Source organism: Chrysochloris asiatica, unplaced genomic scaffold (genome assembly GCF_000296735.1).
Source record: "Chrysochloris asiatica unplaced genomic scaffold, ChrAsi1.0 scaffold00113, whole genome shotgun sequence".
Classification (NCBI taxonomy): Eukaryota; Metazoa; Chordata; class Mammalia; order Afrosoricida; family Chrysochloridae; genus Chrysochloris; species Chrysochloris asiatica.
Genome location: NW_006408631.1, coordinates 1,670,620 through 1,688,530, shown reverse-complemented (window position 1 = coordinate 1,688,530; position 17,911 = coordinate 1,670,620). Strand labels below are relative to the sequence as shown.

Genomic DNA, 17,911 nt, shown 5'->3' with positions numbered 1-17,911 from the left:
CTCCCTGAGTTCAGTGTCCCCAGCTGCTCCATCTGTCCACATCATCATCTCTGTCTCCATCCCTGGCATCTCTGCCTCTCTGGGTAGGGTCCCGCTCTCTGTTCTTCTCACTTGATGGTCCCAGGGACCTATACTCCTGAACTGCAAAATCAATCACTCCCCTCCTTTTGTCAAAAAACATCTACCTCTATATTTCCGACTCTCACAATCAGGCCTGATGGCAATTATTCACTATTGTACCACAAGAGATTTATCTCCATTTCTTTTCGACAGCTGGGTTCCAACAGATTAGAAATCATTCAGTGGAGATTCTACCTACCCCTGCCCCATCTGGAACTAGGCTCCCTCTTGAAATCTTGTAAGCCAGTCATTCTTGCCTTTATGTTGTTGTTGTTAAGTGCTGTGGAGTTGATTCTGGCCCATAGCAACACTGTAGAGGAGCAGCTGGTGAGCTTGAACCACTGATCTTGCAGTTCAATGACTTTGCAGTCTGACACATTAGCCCACAGCACCACACCTGGACTCCATAAGTATATGTAAAGTTCATCAAATTGTAGCAGGTTACTCTTTCTTTTTTCTCCCTCTTCTTCTTCTAGTCGAGTTCTGATCATCAGCCATTGAAGCCAGGTCAAGTGGGTACTATCTGCAAGTATGGGTGTTCTTGTGCATCTCTCCTCACTTCATATCAGCTGGATGCTTCACTCTCCACTCTAGTCCTCTGTGGCCATGTCACTGCCTCTGGGTCCAGGAGTCCCCGGGTTTTGCCATACTGCTGGCCATCTAGGTGTCCACCCAGGTTCACAGGGGTCTATTGAATATGGTCATGCTTAGCTCACAACTTCATTACTGTTTTTTCTCCCTCTTCCCCTTATTGGTGATCAACATGGTCACCAGCCAGACCATATGCCTGCTCATGTATTCCCCTTGAGTCTCAGTCTTGGAACGGGGTTTGCTCTGAGGGGTCCCGACCACTTGCCTTGATGGCTTCCAGGTGAACAGCTTACTTGTTCTTGTAGTAATCAGTCAGACTGCCACTACTGTTTCTGATTTTTCCTGCTGATCTTTCTTTCACGAAGTATCTTCTGTTCTTCTAGCTGCTCCAGGCTGGTCTACTTGTCCTTTCCAGTGGAAATTTCCTAACTCAGTCAGTTCTGGATGGGGTTTTGGATTCCACCTATGGTCTTATGCAATGTAAAGACTCCACAGGAAGCCTCTTTCACTGGGCAACTTCTAGCCCCCTTTAAGGTATTCCAATCAGTTATAGGCAGAAGACACACTTAGAAGCTTTCTGTAGTGATGTTTCTGGCTATTCCTTTCTCCCCCCTCTCAAGTGTCTATTTTACAGTGGTAGGCAAGGAAAACCAAGATTCAAAAGACAGCCAAGCATCTGAACATTATACCCCTCTTTTACCCTTCAAACCATGCCTCAATCCCTGTATCCCGGAGCCCTATTGTTCCAAGGATGTGCATACCTCATCACTTACCTCTGTCCCACTTAGCCCATGCGAACTTGCCTAACTGTTCTCCCATCAGCCATGTTCTTCCATTCCCCTCCCCTTCTTGTGTATTGTCCCCCACCTCCGCACCCCTCCAGCACCCAAGCTATCCTGTGTCTATTCCCTACCCTGTGCTCTATCTTCTCCTTCCTCCCTCCCCCCCTCCCCTCCTATACCTCCTGGTGATCAAATATATATATAATTTCCCTCTGCTTTTGGGTGGGTTCTTTTTCTTAGTCTTTTACAATAATGGTCCTATGCAGAATTTCTCCTTTTGTGACTGACTAATTTCACTCAACATAATATCCTCAAGGATCATCCATGTTATATGGTGGCTTGCAGCTTCCTTGTTGTTCTTCAAGGTAGCATAAGATTCCATTGTGTGTATGTACCACAGTTTGTTTATTCATTCTTCAATTGGTGGGCACTTAGGCTGTCTCCATCTTTTTGCTATTGTAAGTAGTGCTGCTGTGAACACTGGTGTGCATATCTCTACTCATGTTATGGCTTGTATTTCTTGTGGGTAAATACCAAGTAGAGGAATTGCTAGATCATAAGGGATTTCTATTTCCAACCTTCTGAGGAAGCACCATATTGCTTTCCAGAGTGGCTGGACCATTTTGCAATACCACCAACAGTGTAGGAGGGTCCCAGTCTCTCCACATCCTTGCCAGCAAAAAAATGCATTATCTTTTCATTCTATTTTCCATGAACGTTTTGAAGTCTTCCTGTGTGTGTGTACTTATATTTATATTTCTGCACTTGGATCTGAAATACCAATTGCTTACATAATAGAATAAGGAGTTTTGGTTGAAAGAAATAAGTAGCTTAAGGGGGGGAAAGAGAGAATAATGGAAGAAGATCCCAAAGTCAAATAGAACAGCCATGTCTCCAGATGGAGTGAAACAAGCAACTGGAAGGTCATCATGTATAAGGCAGTGCCAGGCTCCATTCTCTCTGAAGCCACAGTGTCTTTATCTTATTTCTCTGTCGTTTGTTCATTCTTCTCTATCACTTCCAGTGATGTACTTTATTCTTGTACATGATTCTTCAGTGTTAAGGCTGAATCAAGTAGTGACCCAAATGTACAGGTGTATGACCCTTACAGTCCTAGTTGACTCAGCTCAGCTTAGGACTTGGCCCATTTGAGTTCAGTGTCTTCTTTTAGCCTACTAACCAGGCATAGGTAGGGTAACCTTAAGTCACATGACCAAACAGAACAGCCAGTGCTGCGGAAGGTGGCTTTTCCAAAAACGGAGACATAAATGGAAAAGAAATGATTGCTAAAGTTGTAACATAAAACATTATACTGCAGGTATTTGTATATAAAATTATTCTTTTTAATAGGATCTTTATTCATCATAAAAGCCAGTTACAATATACAATAAATCAGTGATCTAAAGTTGCAATAAATGATATTTCATATTCAGAATGAGGAAAACTTGAGTCCTCTTGTATTCTATTTTAGTGAACCCACACTGATGCATTCAATTCTGGGTACCCTTAAAGAAGAATATTGGAAGAAGTTCCAAGAAAATTGGGGTGGGGGAGAGACAGATGCCAGGCGTATTTAGAAGCAGAATCTTTGATGTGGTGAAAACATGAAATTATTTACTACAAATGAGTAATTAAGCACAAGTAAACCTGTGCTTACCTTATTGCATAATCATCCCTGTAACTGAGGGGAAGAGAACAGATTTAGGGCAAAGAGATTAGATTCAAAGTGTTTTTCCTGTTTGAAATTTTATGCCAAAATGTTAAGTTCTGTAAGAAGCACAAACTGTTAAAACTGGACAGGAATAGAATTTATTTGGTCCAATGCCATAATTGTTCAAATGAGGAAAATATTATCTGAAAAGCCAGATCATAGAACACTTGGCAGCAGTGATTTCTTTCCCCTTTATGGAAAACTCATCTTAAAACAAGCAAGTACTCATAGAAATGTAAAAATGTTTTCATTATTTTAGTTTCATGAAAATATTTCAAAAGTAGATCTTTCTTAGAGATACTATGGAGAAAAATAATAACTCCGTAAAGTCCTTTTCTAACTCCAGGATTTTGCATCAGAGGCAATATGATGTCAGTTAAAAAATTTCTGTCTGGTGTAATTATTACTCCATTGCATAGTACAGTATATATTGATTTCATTTAACAATCATGATTTTGTAACATATTCAGTTGAACGTTATTTTTCAGACTTTAAAAGAAATCATTGCAATAAATGCACCTTCTATTTTCTAGATGCCTCCTGAAGAAAAAGTTTGTAAGTACTGCGGAGTCAGCTATCTAATTCTTCATGAGTTTAAGGCTATGGAAGAGAAAGTGAAAGCAATGGAAAAAGAGATGAAATTTTATCAAGGAAGTGTAGAACGTGAAAAGAGACTTCAAGAAAAGCTACAGTCTCTTAGTGAAGAATTCCAACAGTACAAAATTGACAATGAATCCAAAGCAGAAAGGTTGGAATGTATTACTTATTTCTATCATATATTTAGTTTGGAATAAAAGTACAGAAAATAATTAGGATTTGAATGTTTTTCTAGGATTTTCCTGGATGAGGAATAATTTATACTTTAATAATTTCAATTTATTAATTATATTAACCAATTATATTTTGAAGCATTCCTTTAAGGCATATATTTACTGTCTGAACAGTTAGCAATCAATAAATTTTGTAACTGTTAAATCAAGTTTTTTTTGTTTTCTTGCCTTGGTATATATAATTTTTATCATTAGGGAAATTTGTGTATCCAAAACCAGGCAAATTTTGATATTTTTATACCTAACGTTTGTTTTTCAATGATTTTTAATTTTTGTAATAAGATTTTCATGTTTTTAAAAGGATGCCAAAGCATTAAAATTAGTGTATAATTTCAGATAATTGAAATTAGAATAAAATTAAATAAGGAATGTATGCCTAAAGAATCTAATCAGCAATTTAACCTGAATCTGACACATCAAAGAATGTATACAATTTCAACAAAAGGGTTTTTATTGCTGTTCTTTTTTCCTATGAATAAAAATTTCTCAATTTAAAATATTGACAAGTGACATTAGTAAATTTTGAGCTTGTGAATTTAATGAATGCTATTTTGAGTCAGAACTGACTCCATGGCACATAACAACAACATTTTGATGTAAAGGTAAAAACAAAAAAACTCCTAGAATTAAGTACTTTCATTAAATTTGGTATACATTTTTGTATAAAAGTTTATAATAATATTGCATGTCAATTGAATGATGATATTCCTTAGTTTTTTACCTGGAAAATTATTTCTTATAATTTGTTTAATTTGTAATTTTAATTAAAAATATTTTAAAGCAAATATGCAATTAAAATTTTTAATTTGGGTGGTTTTTTTGCCTTCAGAGATTCTTTTGTTTCATGTTATACTCTAATTTTTAATATTTTTTTTATCATAAGAGTAATACATAAATAGATGCAATGAAAATTAAAGCCAAAAAGAAGTATGATGAATAAAAAGCAAGAAAGTCTTCTTTTACTCTGTTGATTGCATTCTGTTGTTGTTGTTTTTTTAACTTTTTATTGTTAATGGACTAAAGGTTTACAGGGCAGATCATCAGTTTTATATTTAGCAATTAATTCACATTTTGTTTTATCTCATTAATTGCAATCCCTTCAGTGTAACATCACCGGTTTCACCTCCTCCTTGTGTTGCTTGTTTCCATTTCTTCTTCCTAAGTCTTCTTTGTCTTGGGCAAATGCTGACCTTTGGATCTCAAATGATTGGTTATTCTAAGGTGTGTATATCTCACTAAATGTTATTGATCTTCTTCCGGACCTATTTGTTGTTTCACTGAAACTTGAATCGTGGGGGTGAGCTTAGTTCCAGGCCTGAGGGTGACAAAGGTCCACCATCTTGGGGTTCCATCAGTCTCTATCTGACCAGCAAAACTGGTCATTGAAATGATTCTGACTTTTGTCCCACATGCCTCTCCCACTCTGTTTTTAATGTTACCATGTACTGTCCAGTTGGTTCTAACTCATAACAACCCTATATAAGGTTTCCAAGGCTATAAATCTTTACAGGGAAAAAAAGTACCTCACCTTTCTCTCATGGAGTGCCTGGTGGTTTTGAACTGCCGATATTAGGGTTAGCAGTTCACTGCTTATCCTACAACGTAACACAATCCTGTTCCACTCTATCTAGGACCTTTTAATGTAATCTTTCTTAGAGCAGTTGGCATTGGTAACCGAACACCATCTGGTTTCTCTGATCTCAGGGTTGTAAAGACTGATGTTCATGTGGTCCATTAATCCATTGGAATCATTAGCTAAAACCACTTTTAATGGTTTGCTGTATATTTTTCTAGATTCTATATGAGTTTACCTTTGTTATATATTTCTTTAATTTATGTAATATGTTATATATTAACTATTGTTGTTGTTGTTAGGTGCCATCCAGTTGGAACTGACAGTTGACCTAATGCACAACAAATGAAACAGTCCTGGGCCAACCTCACAATTGTTGCCATGCTTGAGCCCATTGATGCTGCCACTTTTCCAATCCATGTCGCTGGGAGTCTTCCTCTTATTTTTCTGATCCTCCACCTTACCAAACATGATATCCTTCTCCAGCGACTGGTCCCTTCTGACAATATGTCCGAAGTATGAGAGATGAAGTTTGGCCATCCTGGCCTCCAAGGAGCACTCTGGCTGCACTTCTTTCAACACAGATGTGTTGGTTCTTTTGGCAGTCCATGATTCTCCTCCAACACCGAAACTCAAAATGCATCAATTCTTCTATGGTACTCCTTAGTCACTGTCTAGCTTTCACATGCATATGAGGTTATTGAAAATACCATGGCTTGGGTCAGGCACACCTTAATCCTCAAGCTGACATCTTTGATCTTCAACACTTTAAAAAGGACTCGTGCAGCAGATTTACCTAATGCAATATGATCTCTTCACTACTGCTTCCATGAGTGTTGATGGTTGATCCAAGAAGAATGAAGTCCTTGACAACTTCAATCTTTTCTCCATTGATAAGAATGTTGTTTATTGGTCCACTGGTGAGGATTTTTGTTTTCTTTATAGGAAGAAGGAGAGATGAACTACTTCTGAATATTTAGTCAATGAAAACCTTATGAATATTAACTATATAGTATATCTATATTTTCTTTTAATAGACTGGTTTAAAAAAGAATTCTTTTGATTTTTGTTGTTGAGACTATACACAGCATAACACACATGTACAATGTTTGAATAATATTGAGTTTTGTTCCACATTTTCTGCCACTTTATCTGGGGCCTTCAAATGTGATCCCTTTCAGAGCAACTGGCAGTGGTAGCCGGACACCATCTAGTTCTTCTGACCTCAGAGTTGTGACTGACTGTTCCATTGGTCCATTGGACTAGTTGATTTCAAGCATCTTCAATTTTCATCACTTTCTTCCTTCTGCATATGGAAAGACCAATAGTTGCACTTTAGATGACCACTCATGAGCTTTTAAGATCCCAGACACTACTCACCAAAGTAGGATGTAGAACCTTGTGTTTGTGGATTATGCTATGCCAATTGACCACGGTGTCCTATGAGAATATGGTCCTGGTCCCCAGATCCAGCAGCTCATTGCCTTAAGATGTTTGGTAATATCTAAAAACATTTCATCATTTTGTCCCTTGTATTCTCCCCCACATTTATAGGTGTGCTTTCAACAAAGGGAAATACCCACATACAGATATCTTCTTTCAAACCCTTATATACTTGTGGATATACTCCCACTCTCCCTCCCATATCTGTTCCACAAATACTATTGTTCCAGGGTTTTGTATATAACACTATAACACCTCTATCCCTTTAACCCTTGCGTACCTCCCTGTGCCTTCACCTGTCTTCATCATTCTTCTGCCAATTTCCCTCCTCTTGTATATTACCCACCCTGTCACCTGAGATAATGTGTCTACCCTCTAGTCAGTGAATTACTTTGCCTTCCCTCTCACCCCGGTAACCATCAAAGAATGTTTCTTTTAGTATGAAAACCTTTTATTAAGTTTTTTACCGTAATGGTATCATATAATATTTATCTTTTTGTGATTGACTAATTTCACTCAGCATAATGTCCTCAAGATTCAACCATGTTATGAGGTGTTTCACAGATTCACTGATATTCTTCAATGGTGTATAGTATTTCATTATGTGTATGTACCACATTTTGTTTATCCGTTCTTCCATTGATGGGTGTTTAGGTTGTCTCTGTTCTGAGTTCATTTTGTTTGTGGGTTTTCTTTTTCTTTTCTTCATTGCCGTTGTAATGTTACTAAATTTTTCTGATTGTCCTCTTTTTATTTTGATGTGAAGGTGTTTTTATTTTCTTTGTGATTTTGCTGTAATTTATTAAATTTTCCCCCATTTGTAACAGTCTATTTTTTCTCTAAATCTACTTGACTTCCTGTATCTACACTAGTCCCTCTTTTTTTCCTTTGTAGTTTACTTCATTATAAAATTTCCTTTTTCTTATTTATATGGTGGATTACATTGATTGTTTTTCTGATGTTGAACCATCCTTGCATTCCTGGTATGAATCCCACTTGATCATGATGTATTATTTTTTTGATGTGTTGTTGAATACTGTTGGCTAGGATTTTTTTTTTTTTTTTTTACATGTTTTATTGTGAGTTATGTGCTAGTTTAAATGGGAGAACATTAGCTTTACATTCATCCTATTGTATATCATTTCATTGCCATGGTTACAATCCCCTCCATGCATCAGTAACTAAGAAAAGAGTGTACCCTGCAAGCCTGCCCCCTGGTGGTCAGCACACAGCCACTCCATGTCTCCACATCATTTTTTCTGCCTCCACCTCTGGCGTCACTGTTTCTCACACTCTGCTCTTCTCCTTTAATAGTCCCAGGGACCTCCGCTCCTGGACTGCAAAGTCAGTCACTCACCTCCTTTTGCTATAAAATGTCTACCTTTACATTGCCAACCTTCACAGTCAGTCCTGATGACAATTATTCACTATTGTACCACAAGAGACCTATCCCCATCTCCTTTCATCCATCCCACCCAGACAGATTAGATACTACTCAGTGGAGATTCTACCTTACTCCTCACCCTCTGGATCTAGGTTCCCTCTTGAAAGCTTGTAAGCCAGTCGTTTCTTGCCTTTGTAACTCCCACATTTTGGGTAGCCAATGTCCAATTTGCCCATCCCTGTCTACCCTGTGTATGGAGGGGATGGGAATGATCCTTGCTGTAAAGATTTGTTCCCTCTTTGGAGCTACTGCATCCATAGGTGTAGGTCAAGTTTATCAAATTGTATGAGATTACTCCTTTTTTCCTCTTCTTTCTTCTTCTAGTTGAGCTCTGATCATCTAGTCATTGAAGCCAGGTCAAATGGGTATGAGTATTATCTGCAAGTGTGGGTGTTCTTATGCATATGCCCTCTCTTCTTATCAGCTGGATGCTTCACTCTCCACTCTAGTCCTCTGTGGCTATGTCATTGACTCTGGGCCCAAGAGTCCTAAGTCTTGCCACACTGCTGGCCAACTTGGTCTCACCTGGGTTCACAGGAGTCTATTGACCATTGTAGGGCTTAGCTCGCAGCTTCATTGCTGTTTTCTCCTCACTTCCCCTTATCGGTGATGAGAGTGGTCACCAGTCAGAGCTTATGTCTGCTCATGTAGTCCCATTGAGTTTTAGTCTTGGATGGGGGTGTGCCCAGAGGGTACCTGATTACTTGCTGTTATTCTTTTGTATTTTTCCTCTCAGCCTTTCTTTCAAGAAGTATCTTCTGTTCTTCTAGCTGCTCCAGGCTGGTCTGCTTGTCCATTCCAGTGGACATTTCCCACCTCAGAAGATTCTGGATGCAGTTCAGGATTCCACCTATGATCTATGTAATGCAGAGGCTCCACACGCAGCCTCCTTCACTGGGTACATTATAGCCCCATTTTAAGTATTCCAATCAGTTATAGGCAGAAGATGGACTTACAAGATTTCTATGGTGATATTTCTGGCTATTCCTTTCTCTCCCCTCAAGTGTCTATTTTATAATGGTATGCCAGGGAATCCAAGATTCAAAGGCAGCCAACCATCTTAACATTATTTCCTCACTTTTGCCCATTCCAACTGTGTCTTAATCCCTGTATCCCAGAGCCCTGTTGTTCCAAGGTTGTCCATACATCATTATTTACCTCTGTTCCACTTAGCCCATGTATACCTGCCTAATTGTTTTCCCATCGCTTGTTCTTCCATTCCCCTTCCCCTTCTTGTGTATTGCCCCCCTCCCTAGCACCCAAACTATCCTGTGTCTATTTACTACCCTGTGCTCCACCCTCCCCTCCCTTCACTTACCCCATCTCCTCACATTCTGGTAACCAGTGTTGGCTAGGATTTTGTTGAGAATTTTTGTATCTATGTTCATGAGGAATATTGGTCTATAATTTTCTGTCTTAGTGATGTCCTTCCCTGGTTTTGATATGAGGGTTATGTTTGCTTCATAGAATGTATTAGGAAGTTTTCCATCCTCTTCTATATTCTGGAATAATTTGAGTAGAATTGGTGACAGATATTCCCTGAATGTCACCACACTGTCGCCACAGTGAAGCCATCTGGGCCTGGACTTCTTTTGGCTGGGAGACTTTTGATGACCTGGTCAATGTCTTCCCTTATTATAGGTCTGTTCGAGTTATCTACTTCACTTTGTCTAAGTTTAGGTAGGTCGTGCTTTTCTAAAAATATATCCATCTCCTCTAGATTTTCAAATTTTTAGAGAACAGCTGTTTAAAATATTCTGATATTATCCTTTTTATTTCTGTTGGTTCTGTTGTGACATCCATAAGAAACGCATGTGGTTTCTTATGTGTGTTATTTGTGTCTTTTCTTTTGTTATGTTTGCTAATGGTTTGTTGATTTTATTAATTCTTTCAAAGAACCAGTATCTTGTCCTGTTGATTCTTTCTATAGTTTTTCTGTTTTCTGTCTCATTTATTTCTGTTCTAATCTTTATTATTTCCTTTCTTCTGTTGACTATAAGTTTACTTTGCTGGTCTGTTTTTAGTTGTTGGAGATGTTAATGTGTTGATTTTGGTTCTTTCTTCCTTTGGATATGTGCATTTATTGTCCTTTCAGCACTGCTTTTTGCCGTGTCCCCCAAATTTTTGTATGTTGTGTATTCATTCTCATTTATTTCTAGGAACTTTGTGAATTCACATTTTATTTCTTCTACTACCCAGTTGTTTTTCAACAGGGTGTTATTCAGTTTCCATGTATTTGACTTTATTACCCTGGTCTTCCTATTACTGATTTCTAATTTTATAGCATTGTGCTCTGAGACAATGCTTTGTAGTATTTTGATGTTTGTAAATTTATGGAGGCTTGTTGTGTGGTTTAACACATGGTCTAGTCTGGAGAATGTTCCATGTGCACTGGAAAAGAATGTGTATTGTGCTGTTGTTTGATTGAATAGTCTGTATACATCTATGAAGTCCAGTTGGCTGATTGTGTTGTTTAGTTCCTCTTTGTCGAGTTTCTTTCTGGTTGTTCCATCCTTTTCCTAAAGTGGTGTATTACAATCTCCCAGTATTATTGTAGATTTGTCGATTTCTTTCTTCATATCTATTAGAGTTTGCTTTATATATTTTGGAGGTCTTTAATTGGGAACATAGATATTTATTGTGGTTATGTCATCTTGTTCCATTGATCCTTTAAGCATGAGATAATGTCCATCTTTATCTATTGTGCTGGTTTTTGCCTTAAAGTTTATTTTTATCAGAGATTAGTATTGCGACTCCTGCTCATTTTTTTATTGTAATTAGCTTGGTATATTTTTTCCATCCTTTGACCTTTGGTCTGTTTTTGTCTTTGTGTGTAAGATATGTCTCTTGCAAACAGCATATTGAAGGATCTTCTTTTCTCATCCATTCTGCCACTCTCTGTCTCTGAACTGGTGCATTTAATCTGTTTACATTCAATGTAATTGTCAATAGATATGGATTAATTGCTGTCATTATCTTTGTTTTTGTGTAGGGTGCTGCTGGTTTCTTTGTTCTGCATGTCTTTCTGTACTGAGTTCTTGTTTTTTGTGTGTGTTCTTTTTTGCCACTTCTTTATAGTTTTAATGCTTCCATGTTCTTGGATTTTCATTTCCTTGGTATGTTGTGAAGTATTAATTTTCTTTGAAGTTACCTTATATTCTATTAACTTTTCCCTATTTTAAGAAGTCTATTTTATCCTGTAATATACCTGACCTCCTTACCACTGGATCTCTGTTCCTATGTTTTCATCTTCTTTTACATTGTAATTGTTTTGATCATAGACTGACCTCCCATATCCTCTGAATTTGTTCTTATAGCTTTTTTTTCTGTTCTGGACACTTCCTTTTGTCAACTGAGTTCTGGGTGGTTCTGCCACGTCTTTCGATCTCTGGTTGTTGTCTGTTCTTGTTGGTTCTTTCTGTGTTCTCTTTGCTTTCCTTGTTCTTTCTGTTAATCTGTTGAAGGTACCTACATATCATTCTTTTGAATTCTTAGGATATTTTTCCTTGTCTTAGGTTTTGAAATGACATATTTTTGTGATTTTTTTTTTGGGGGGGGGGGCGGGGGGTTGTTCTATTATATTTTCTTGTTCCGAAACTTTTATGGTTCTCCATCTTTGTCATTTTTTTGAGTCAATCTTGCTTGTTTCCTTGTGTGAGCTAAAATCTGTTTTCTCTGAGACATTGTGATGGTGTTATATTTGTATTTAATTGATGATTGTATGTTGGTGCATTTTTAAGCTGCAGCTGACTGTTGCCTGCTAGGTGTGATTAGCTAGTGGAAACAAGTGCATCATTTTCCGTTCACTTTTGTGCAGCTCAGATTGTGGCTGAGCAATATGCATACTTTTGCTGTTTCCTTTTGAGTGGGGCAACAGGAGAGAAGTGAACACAGGACAACAAAACAGAATAAGCAAACAACAGTGAAAATCAAATATAATAAAGGAGAAAGAAGAAATAAAAATGGGCAACAACAAGAAAAAAAGAATATAATAACTAAAAAGAGAAAAGGAGAACAGGAAAATAGAGCTGTAAAGAGGAAAAAAAAAAGGAAAAAGGGGAATAAAATGCTAAAACAACAACAACAACAACAAAAACAAAAACAACAGCTAGAAGATGAAAAGAGAAAGAAACTAGAAAGTAATCGAGGGGAAAAACGGAGAAGAGGGTGGAAATGGGAAACCGAAGAAGAAAGTAAAAGAAAAAGCAGAGACATTGTTGTTATGTGCTTTAAGTCTGTTCCAACTCAGTGACCCTATGTGTGGCAGAGTAAAACACTGCCTGGTCCTGCTCTGTTCTCACAGTTGTTAGTATGCTTCAGACCATTGCTGCTACCACTGTGACTCTCTTATTGGGGCCTTCCTCTTTTATGCTGACCTTCCATTATACCAAGCATAGTCCAGGGAATGGGCCTTCCTGATACTACGTCTGAAGTACGAGAGATGAAGTCTCCTCATCCTGACTTCTAAGGTGCATCTGGCTGTACTTCTCTCAATGAAGATTTGTTTGTTCTTCTGGAAGTCCATGATATTTTTAGTATTCTTCTCTAACACCATAACTCAAATGCATCAATTATTCTATAGTCTTTCTTACTCATTGTTCACCTTTCACATGAATATGAGGTGATTAAAAATACTATGATTTGGGTCCTCAAACTAATATCTTTGCTTTTGAATTCTTTAAAGAGATCTTGTGCAGCAGATTTGCCTAATGCTGTATATCATTTGATATCTTGACTGCTGCTTCCATAAGTGTTGATATAGTAGATCCATGAAAATGAAGTCTTTGACCATTTCAGTCTTTCACCATTTACCATGATGTTTATTGGGCCAGTTGTGATGATTTTCATTTTCTTTACATTGAGGTGCAATCCATACTGAGGACTGTGGTCTTTGATATCTTTATTAGTAAACATTTTAAGCCCCCTTTGCTTTCATCAAGCAAGGTTGTGTCATCTGTGTATGCCAGGTTACAGTCAGTCTTCCAGTCCTGATGCCATGTTCTGCTTCATATAACCCAGCTTCTTGGATTATTTGCACAGCATACAGATTGAATAAGTATGGTGAGAGAATATAACCCTGGTACACATCTTTCATGATTTTAAACCAGATTTAAAGCCTGACTTTAAAACAGAGATTGTTGTTGTTGTTGAGTGCCATAGAGTTGGTACTGACTCAGGAAGGACAAAAATCAAGTGAAGGGAAAGAGAGGAAGAAATAGAAGAAAGGATAAACACGCACAATGAAAGGAAAGTAAACAAACAAAAAAACAGTTATTTTTTTGGACCCAGAGAGAAGGAAACTCTGGAGGGCTCCTGTCATCTAAGGAGCTCACAAGGTGCATGAAGGAGGGATATGCCGCTCAGTTTCCAGCCTTAGACTGAATTCCTTTAGGCCTAGGTGTTGCCTGTGTTCACAGCGCTAAATCCGGAAGTAGTTTGTGGAGGCCCTTCAGGTTGGTAGTTTCAGTGTCAGTCAGAACTAGAGGGTAGCTGGGAGCAGCGTGGCTGATTATGAAGATTTATGCTAGTCTGATTCTGGCCTGGTGGCTTTCTGGGTTATGTAGATTTGGAGCAGAGCCCTCCTGAATCCGGGCACCAAGGATCCTTGCCTTATACTAGCTCAAACTGTGTGGCTCAGAACTCCTGGAAAGCAGTGACTGCTCTGGGGGTAGAGAAGGGTGGGGGTTGGCCTCATCTCTATTATCCATGGGAGTTTGGTGAGCAAGAAGGAATACCACCTTTTCTATCACCTGTGTAAGTCTACACTGTCAGGCCACCATCTCGCTGTATTCTCCAAAGCTACTTGCAGAAGTTCAAGATGGTTGCTCTGCATCTGACCGGCAGTCTGTTCACCAGTCAGTTTTTCTTCGTTGTCCACCCTTGCTTAGCTTCTCCTGCCCATAGGTATTCTGTCCACTTCTGTAACCTTCCTTTAAAGCTCAGGTTTCCAGGATTGTCCTCTGTGTCTGTTTCATTTGGTCTTCTGTATCTTTGTTGTTGAGAATCTGTGTAAAGGTGGTGGTAGTGGTGGTGGTGGTGGGGGGTTGTCTCAGCATCCCAACAGGTTCACTAGGTCAGGCAGCCTAAAGAACACTCAGGTGCAGCGGGAAGGTGGCTCATTCCTTTATTCAGCAATACGGCAGTCAGCGCAGAGGAAGGGGTCTCAGGTATTCTCTTGCCCCTCCCTCATTTCTCTAGGTCTCAGAGCTTTCTTATGCTTTCTCTCGTCTCCCTCTATGTGTGTGCTCTGTTCCCCTCACATGGGAGATGTTCTGTATATGCTACTACAGAACAAAGAAGGCATCTTGCCAAATATGACCCACAGGTTATAGAGCAGTGTGACATCATTCTAATATGGTGGCATGAAGAGCAATGACTTAGCATTCTTTGTTTTCCATCACAATCACTGGCTGGAAGGAAAAGGTCCCTGATAAGCTATAGCCACTCCCTGGCTAGCACCACCTTCTGATCCAACAGTCTGTATAACATGTCTGCCTAGTTCACCATCTTGCCAGAAGTCCCCTACCAGCCTCTTTAAAAAAGTTAAGGCTTCCATCATCTGCGTGCACCAGATATCTTAAATAACACATGAGTTTCTTGTAACTTTAACAGCATTGATAGATTTACCTCATAAAATGTGGGGGTTTTTTGAGGGGTGTTAAAAACTTTATTGTCCAATTCATTATGTTTCCTCTAAAATTATTGACTTTTACTTCTTTTTGAGTCCTTTTTGGCAATTGCTGGTTTCTTATAAAATCAAGCATTTGGCTTGGTGAAATCAACTTCTAGTCATTTGATAATATGTGGTATTCTTTTATTTTAAAGAATTCTTTCTAGATTGATTATTTGTATTTTACTAAAAAGGAGTGTTTTTTTAATGTTGTTTTTTTCCTACAGAAATAAACAGACTGGTCTTTGAAGACCAGATTTTGGCTTACTTGATCTTTATTTTCTGTGTGCTTTCTATTTTCTGCTCTTACTTCTGATATTTTCTTTAATTTCTCATACTAGCTACTTGAAGGAGCTCTGGTAGCATAGTGGTTACGAATCGGGCTGCAAACTGCAAGTTCAGCAGTTCGAAACTACCAGCTGTTCCATGGGAGAAAGATGAGGAGTTCTGCTCCTGTAAAGATTTTCAGCCTCGGAAACCCTGTACAGACTCACTATGAGTCGGAACCAACTCCACGGCACACAGCCAGCCAGCTAGCAGTTACTTGAATGAAACTCTTAGCTAATTTGTTTTCAATTTCTGTTTTGTAATGAATACATTTAGAGCTCACCAGTTTCTCTTTAGCATCAGGCTATGGCAACAACAAACTTTATGATAATAGTGTTTTATTTTCACTTTTTTCTAAATAAGATGGAAGTTCAATTTTTATTTTCTTTTTAATCTAAGAAATACTTGAAAAAAATACTTCAATTTTCTAAATGGATGGATTGTGTGTGTGGTCATCCTTTCATTGTTGATGTTGGTACTTTTATTCCATTGTGGACCGAGAGTGTGACTTATCTTGGGGCATTTGTTGAGAGTTTAATAAACAATGAGCTTTGGGGTATATTCTATAGCTGCTTAGAAAGACTACATATTATCTGTTTTGTGGCTATAACTTTTTAATTCCTTTGTTAATTTTAATTAGTAGTTGTGCTATTCATAGTCTACATATTTTAACTTAATGTTTTGTCAATTTTGTTAGGCAAATTATAAGGGAATATTAAAATATTCTAAAATGAATGTCAATTTGGCAGTTTCTACCTATTTCAATTGATATTGAAATTCATAGGCTAAATATGACCTTTTTGGGGGAGTACTTATGTTTTGTTAATATGAGTTTAGAGCATTTTTGATGCTTTTAAGTTTTTCTAACATTTGGTTTTTTGAATGGTATTTTGAAACCTTGCACTTTACAAATGGCATTTAAAAAGTGATTAAACATTTTCTTTAAAAATTTAGTTTTTGTTGTTGTTGTTGTTGTGTGCCGTGGAGTCGGTTCCGACTCATAGCGACCCAGCACAGGGTTTCCGAGGCTGTTAATCTTTACGGGAGCAGAAGGCCTCATCTTTATCCCGTGGAGCAGCTGGTAGTTTCGAACTGTTGACCTTGCGGTTCGCAGCCCGATTCATAACCACTACGTTTGTAACTGGGTTCATTTACATTCATGAAATCTGCATTAAAGAATAGACAAGAGGAAGAACAAAACTACTAGCCAGAAAAATTAAGCAAAAATGAACGCCTAAGACTTAAATAAATGTATTCATTTGCTGTACCCTGGCTCTGAGCTCACTTTTCTAGTTATAATGAGTTAATGCTATTACTCTTAAATCAATTCCACTAGTGCCTATTATAGTGAGTATTGAGCTGCCAACTTGATAGATGTGGCAGGAGTAACTTTTGGGGCCTTTACTTCAGGATTTCTTTGGCGAGAACTCCCTTTGAGTAGCCTAGGATAGGAAACTGTGTTCAGAGACAGGTGGATACTGCACATGTAAATAGACCGCCATCGTAGCTCTAAGTGCTATCTTCAATAAAACGTATTGGAGATATTGCTTTAAGCTTATAATGGGGTCAGCAAGACATCTGGCAAATCACACCTTTCACAGGTGCAGTGTGGGACACTGATCACAGCTGAAATGTTTTTTTCCCCCCAGAAAATTGAAGAACCATAGGGCAGGTTATTGATAAAAAATATTTGTGATTGGGATTCAACTGATTTCTTAAATTAATTTATAATTTTGAGATACTTGTAATAGTTGTATTCCCTTGCTAAATGCATAGAGGAATTAAAATACTTACTGATGAAGATCAAAGGCCACAGCCATCAGGATGAATAGCACTTCATTGTAAACAAAATTCCTAACAACTGGAGAAGGACATTATACTTAGTTAAGTGGAGGGTCATAGAAAATGAGGAAGGCCCCAATGAGATGCATTGGCAATGAAAACAGCAGTGGGCTCAAGCACAACAACAATTGTGAGTAGGGCGTAGGAGTGGGCAATGTTTCGTGCTGTTGTGCATAGGGTCAATAAAAATTGGAACTGACTCCATGGCACTTAACAGCAACAATAACAACTTCTGTTATTGGGTGGAGTTTTCTGTAGATGTAAATTAAATCCTGTTGATGGCTTTGAAGAGTTCATCTGTATCCTTGCTGATTTTCGGTCAAGTGTTTCTCTCAGTTACTGAGAAGAGAACACTGAAGTCCCCAATTCTAGTTCTGAATTTGCTGATTGCTACTTTTAGTTCTTTAGTTTTTGCTTCACAGGGTTTGCACCTCTGAGCTATTTTCTGTGAAAACAATTAGGATCGTTAGTCTTCTAGTGAGTTGATCCTTTACCTTTATGCAATGGTCCTTTTGTAGTAATTTTCTTTACTCTTAAGGCCTACTTTATCTGTTATTACTATAGATACTTTTTTTTTT

At 38.0% G+C, this 17,911-nt stretch overlaps 1 protein-coding gene across 1 annotated transcript in view; it reads left to right on the top strand.

The window, feature by feature from the left end:
- Positions 1-3,737: 3,737 nt before the first annotated feature.
- LEKR1 (leucine, glutamate and lysine rich 1) overlaps positions 3,738-17,911 on the top strand; it is a 316,240-nt gene continuing 302,066 nt past the window's right edge. Inside the window, exon 1 of the mRNA XM_006867992.1 lies at positions 3,738-3,952. Coding sequence (XP_006868054.1) covers positions 3,738-3,952 — 215 coding nt within the window. The remainder of the gene's footprint in view (positions 3,953-17,911) is intronic.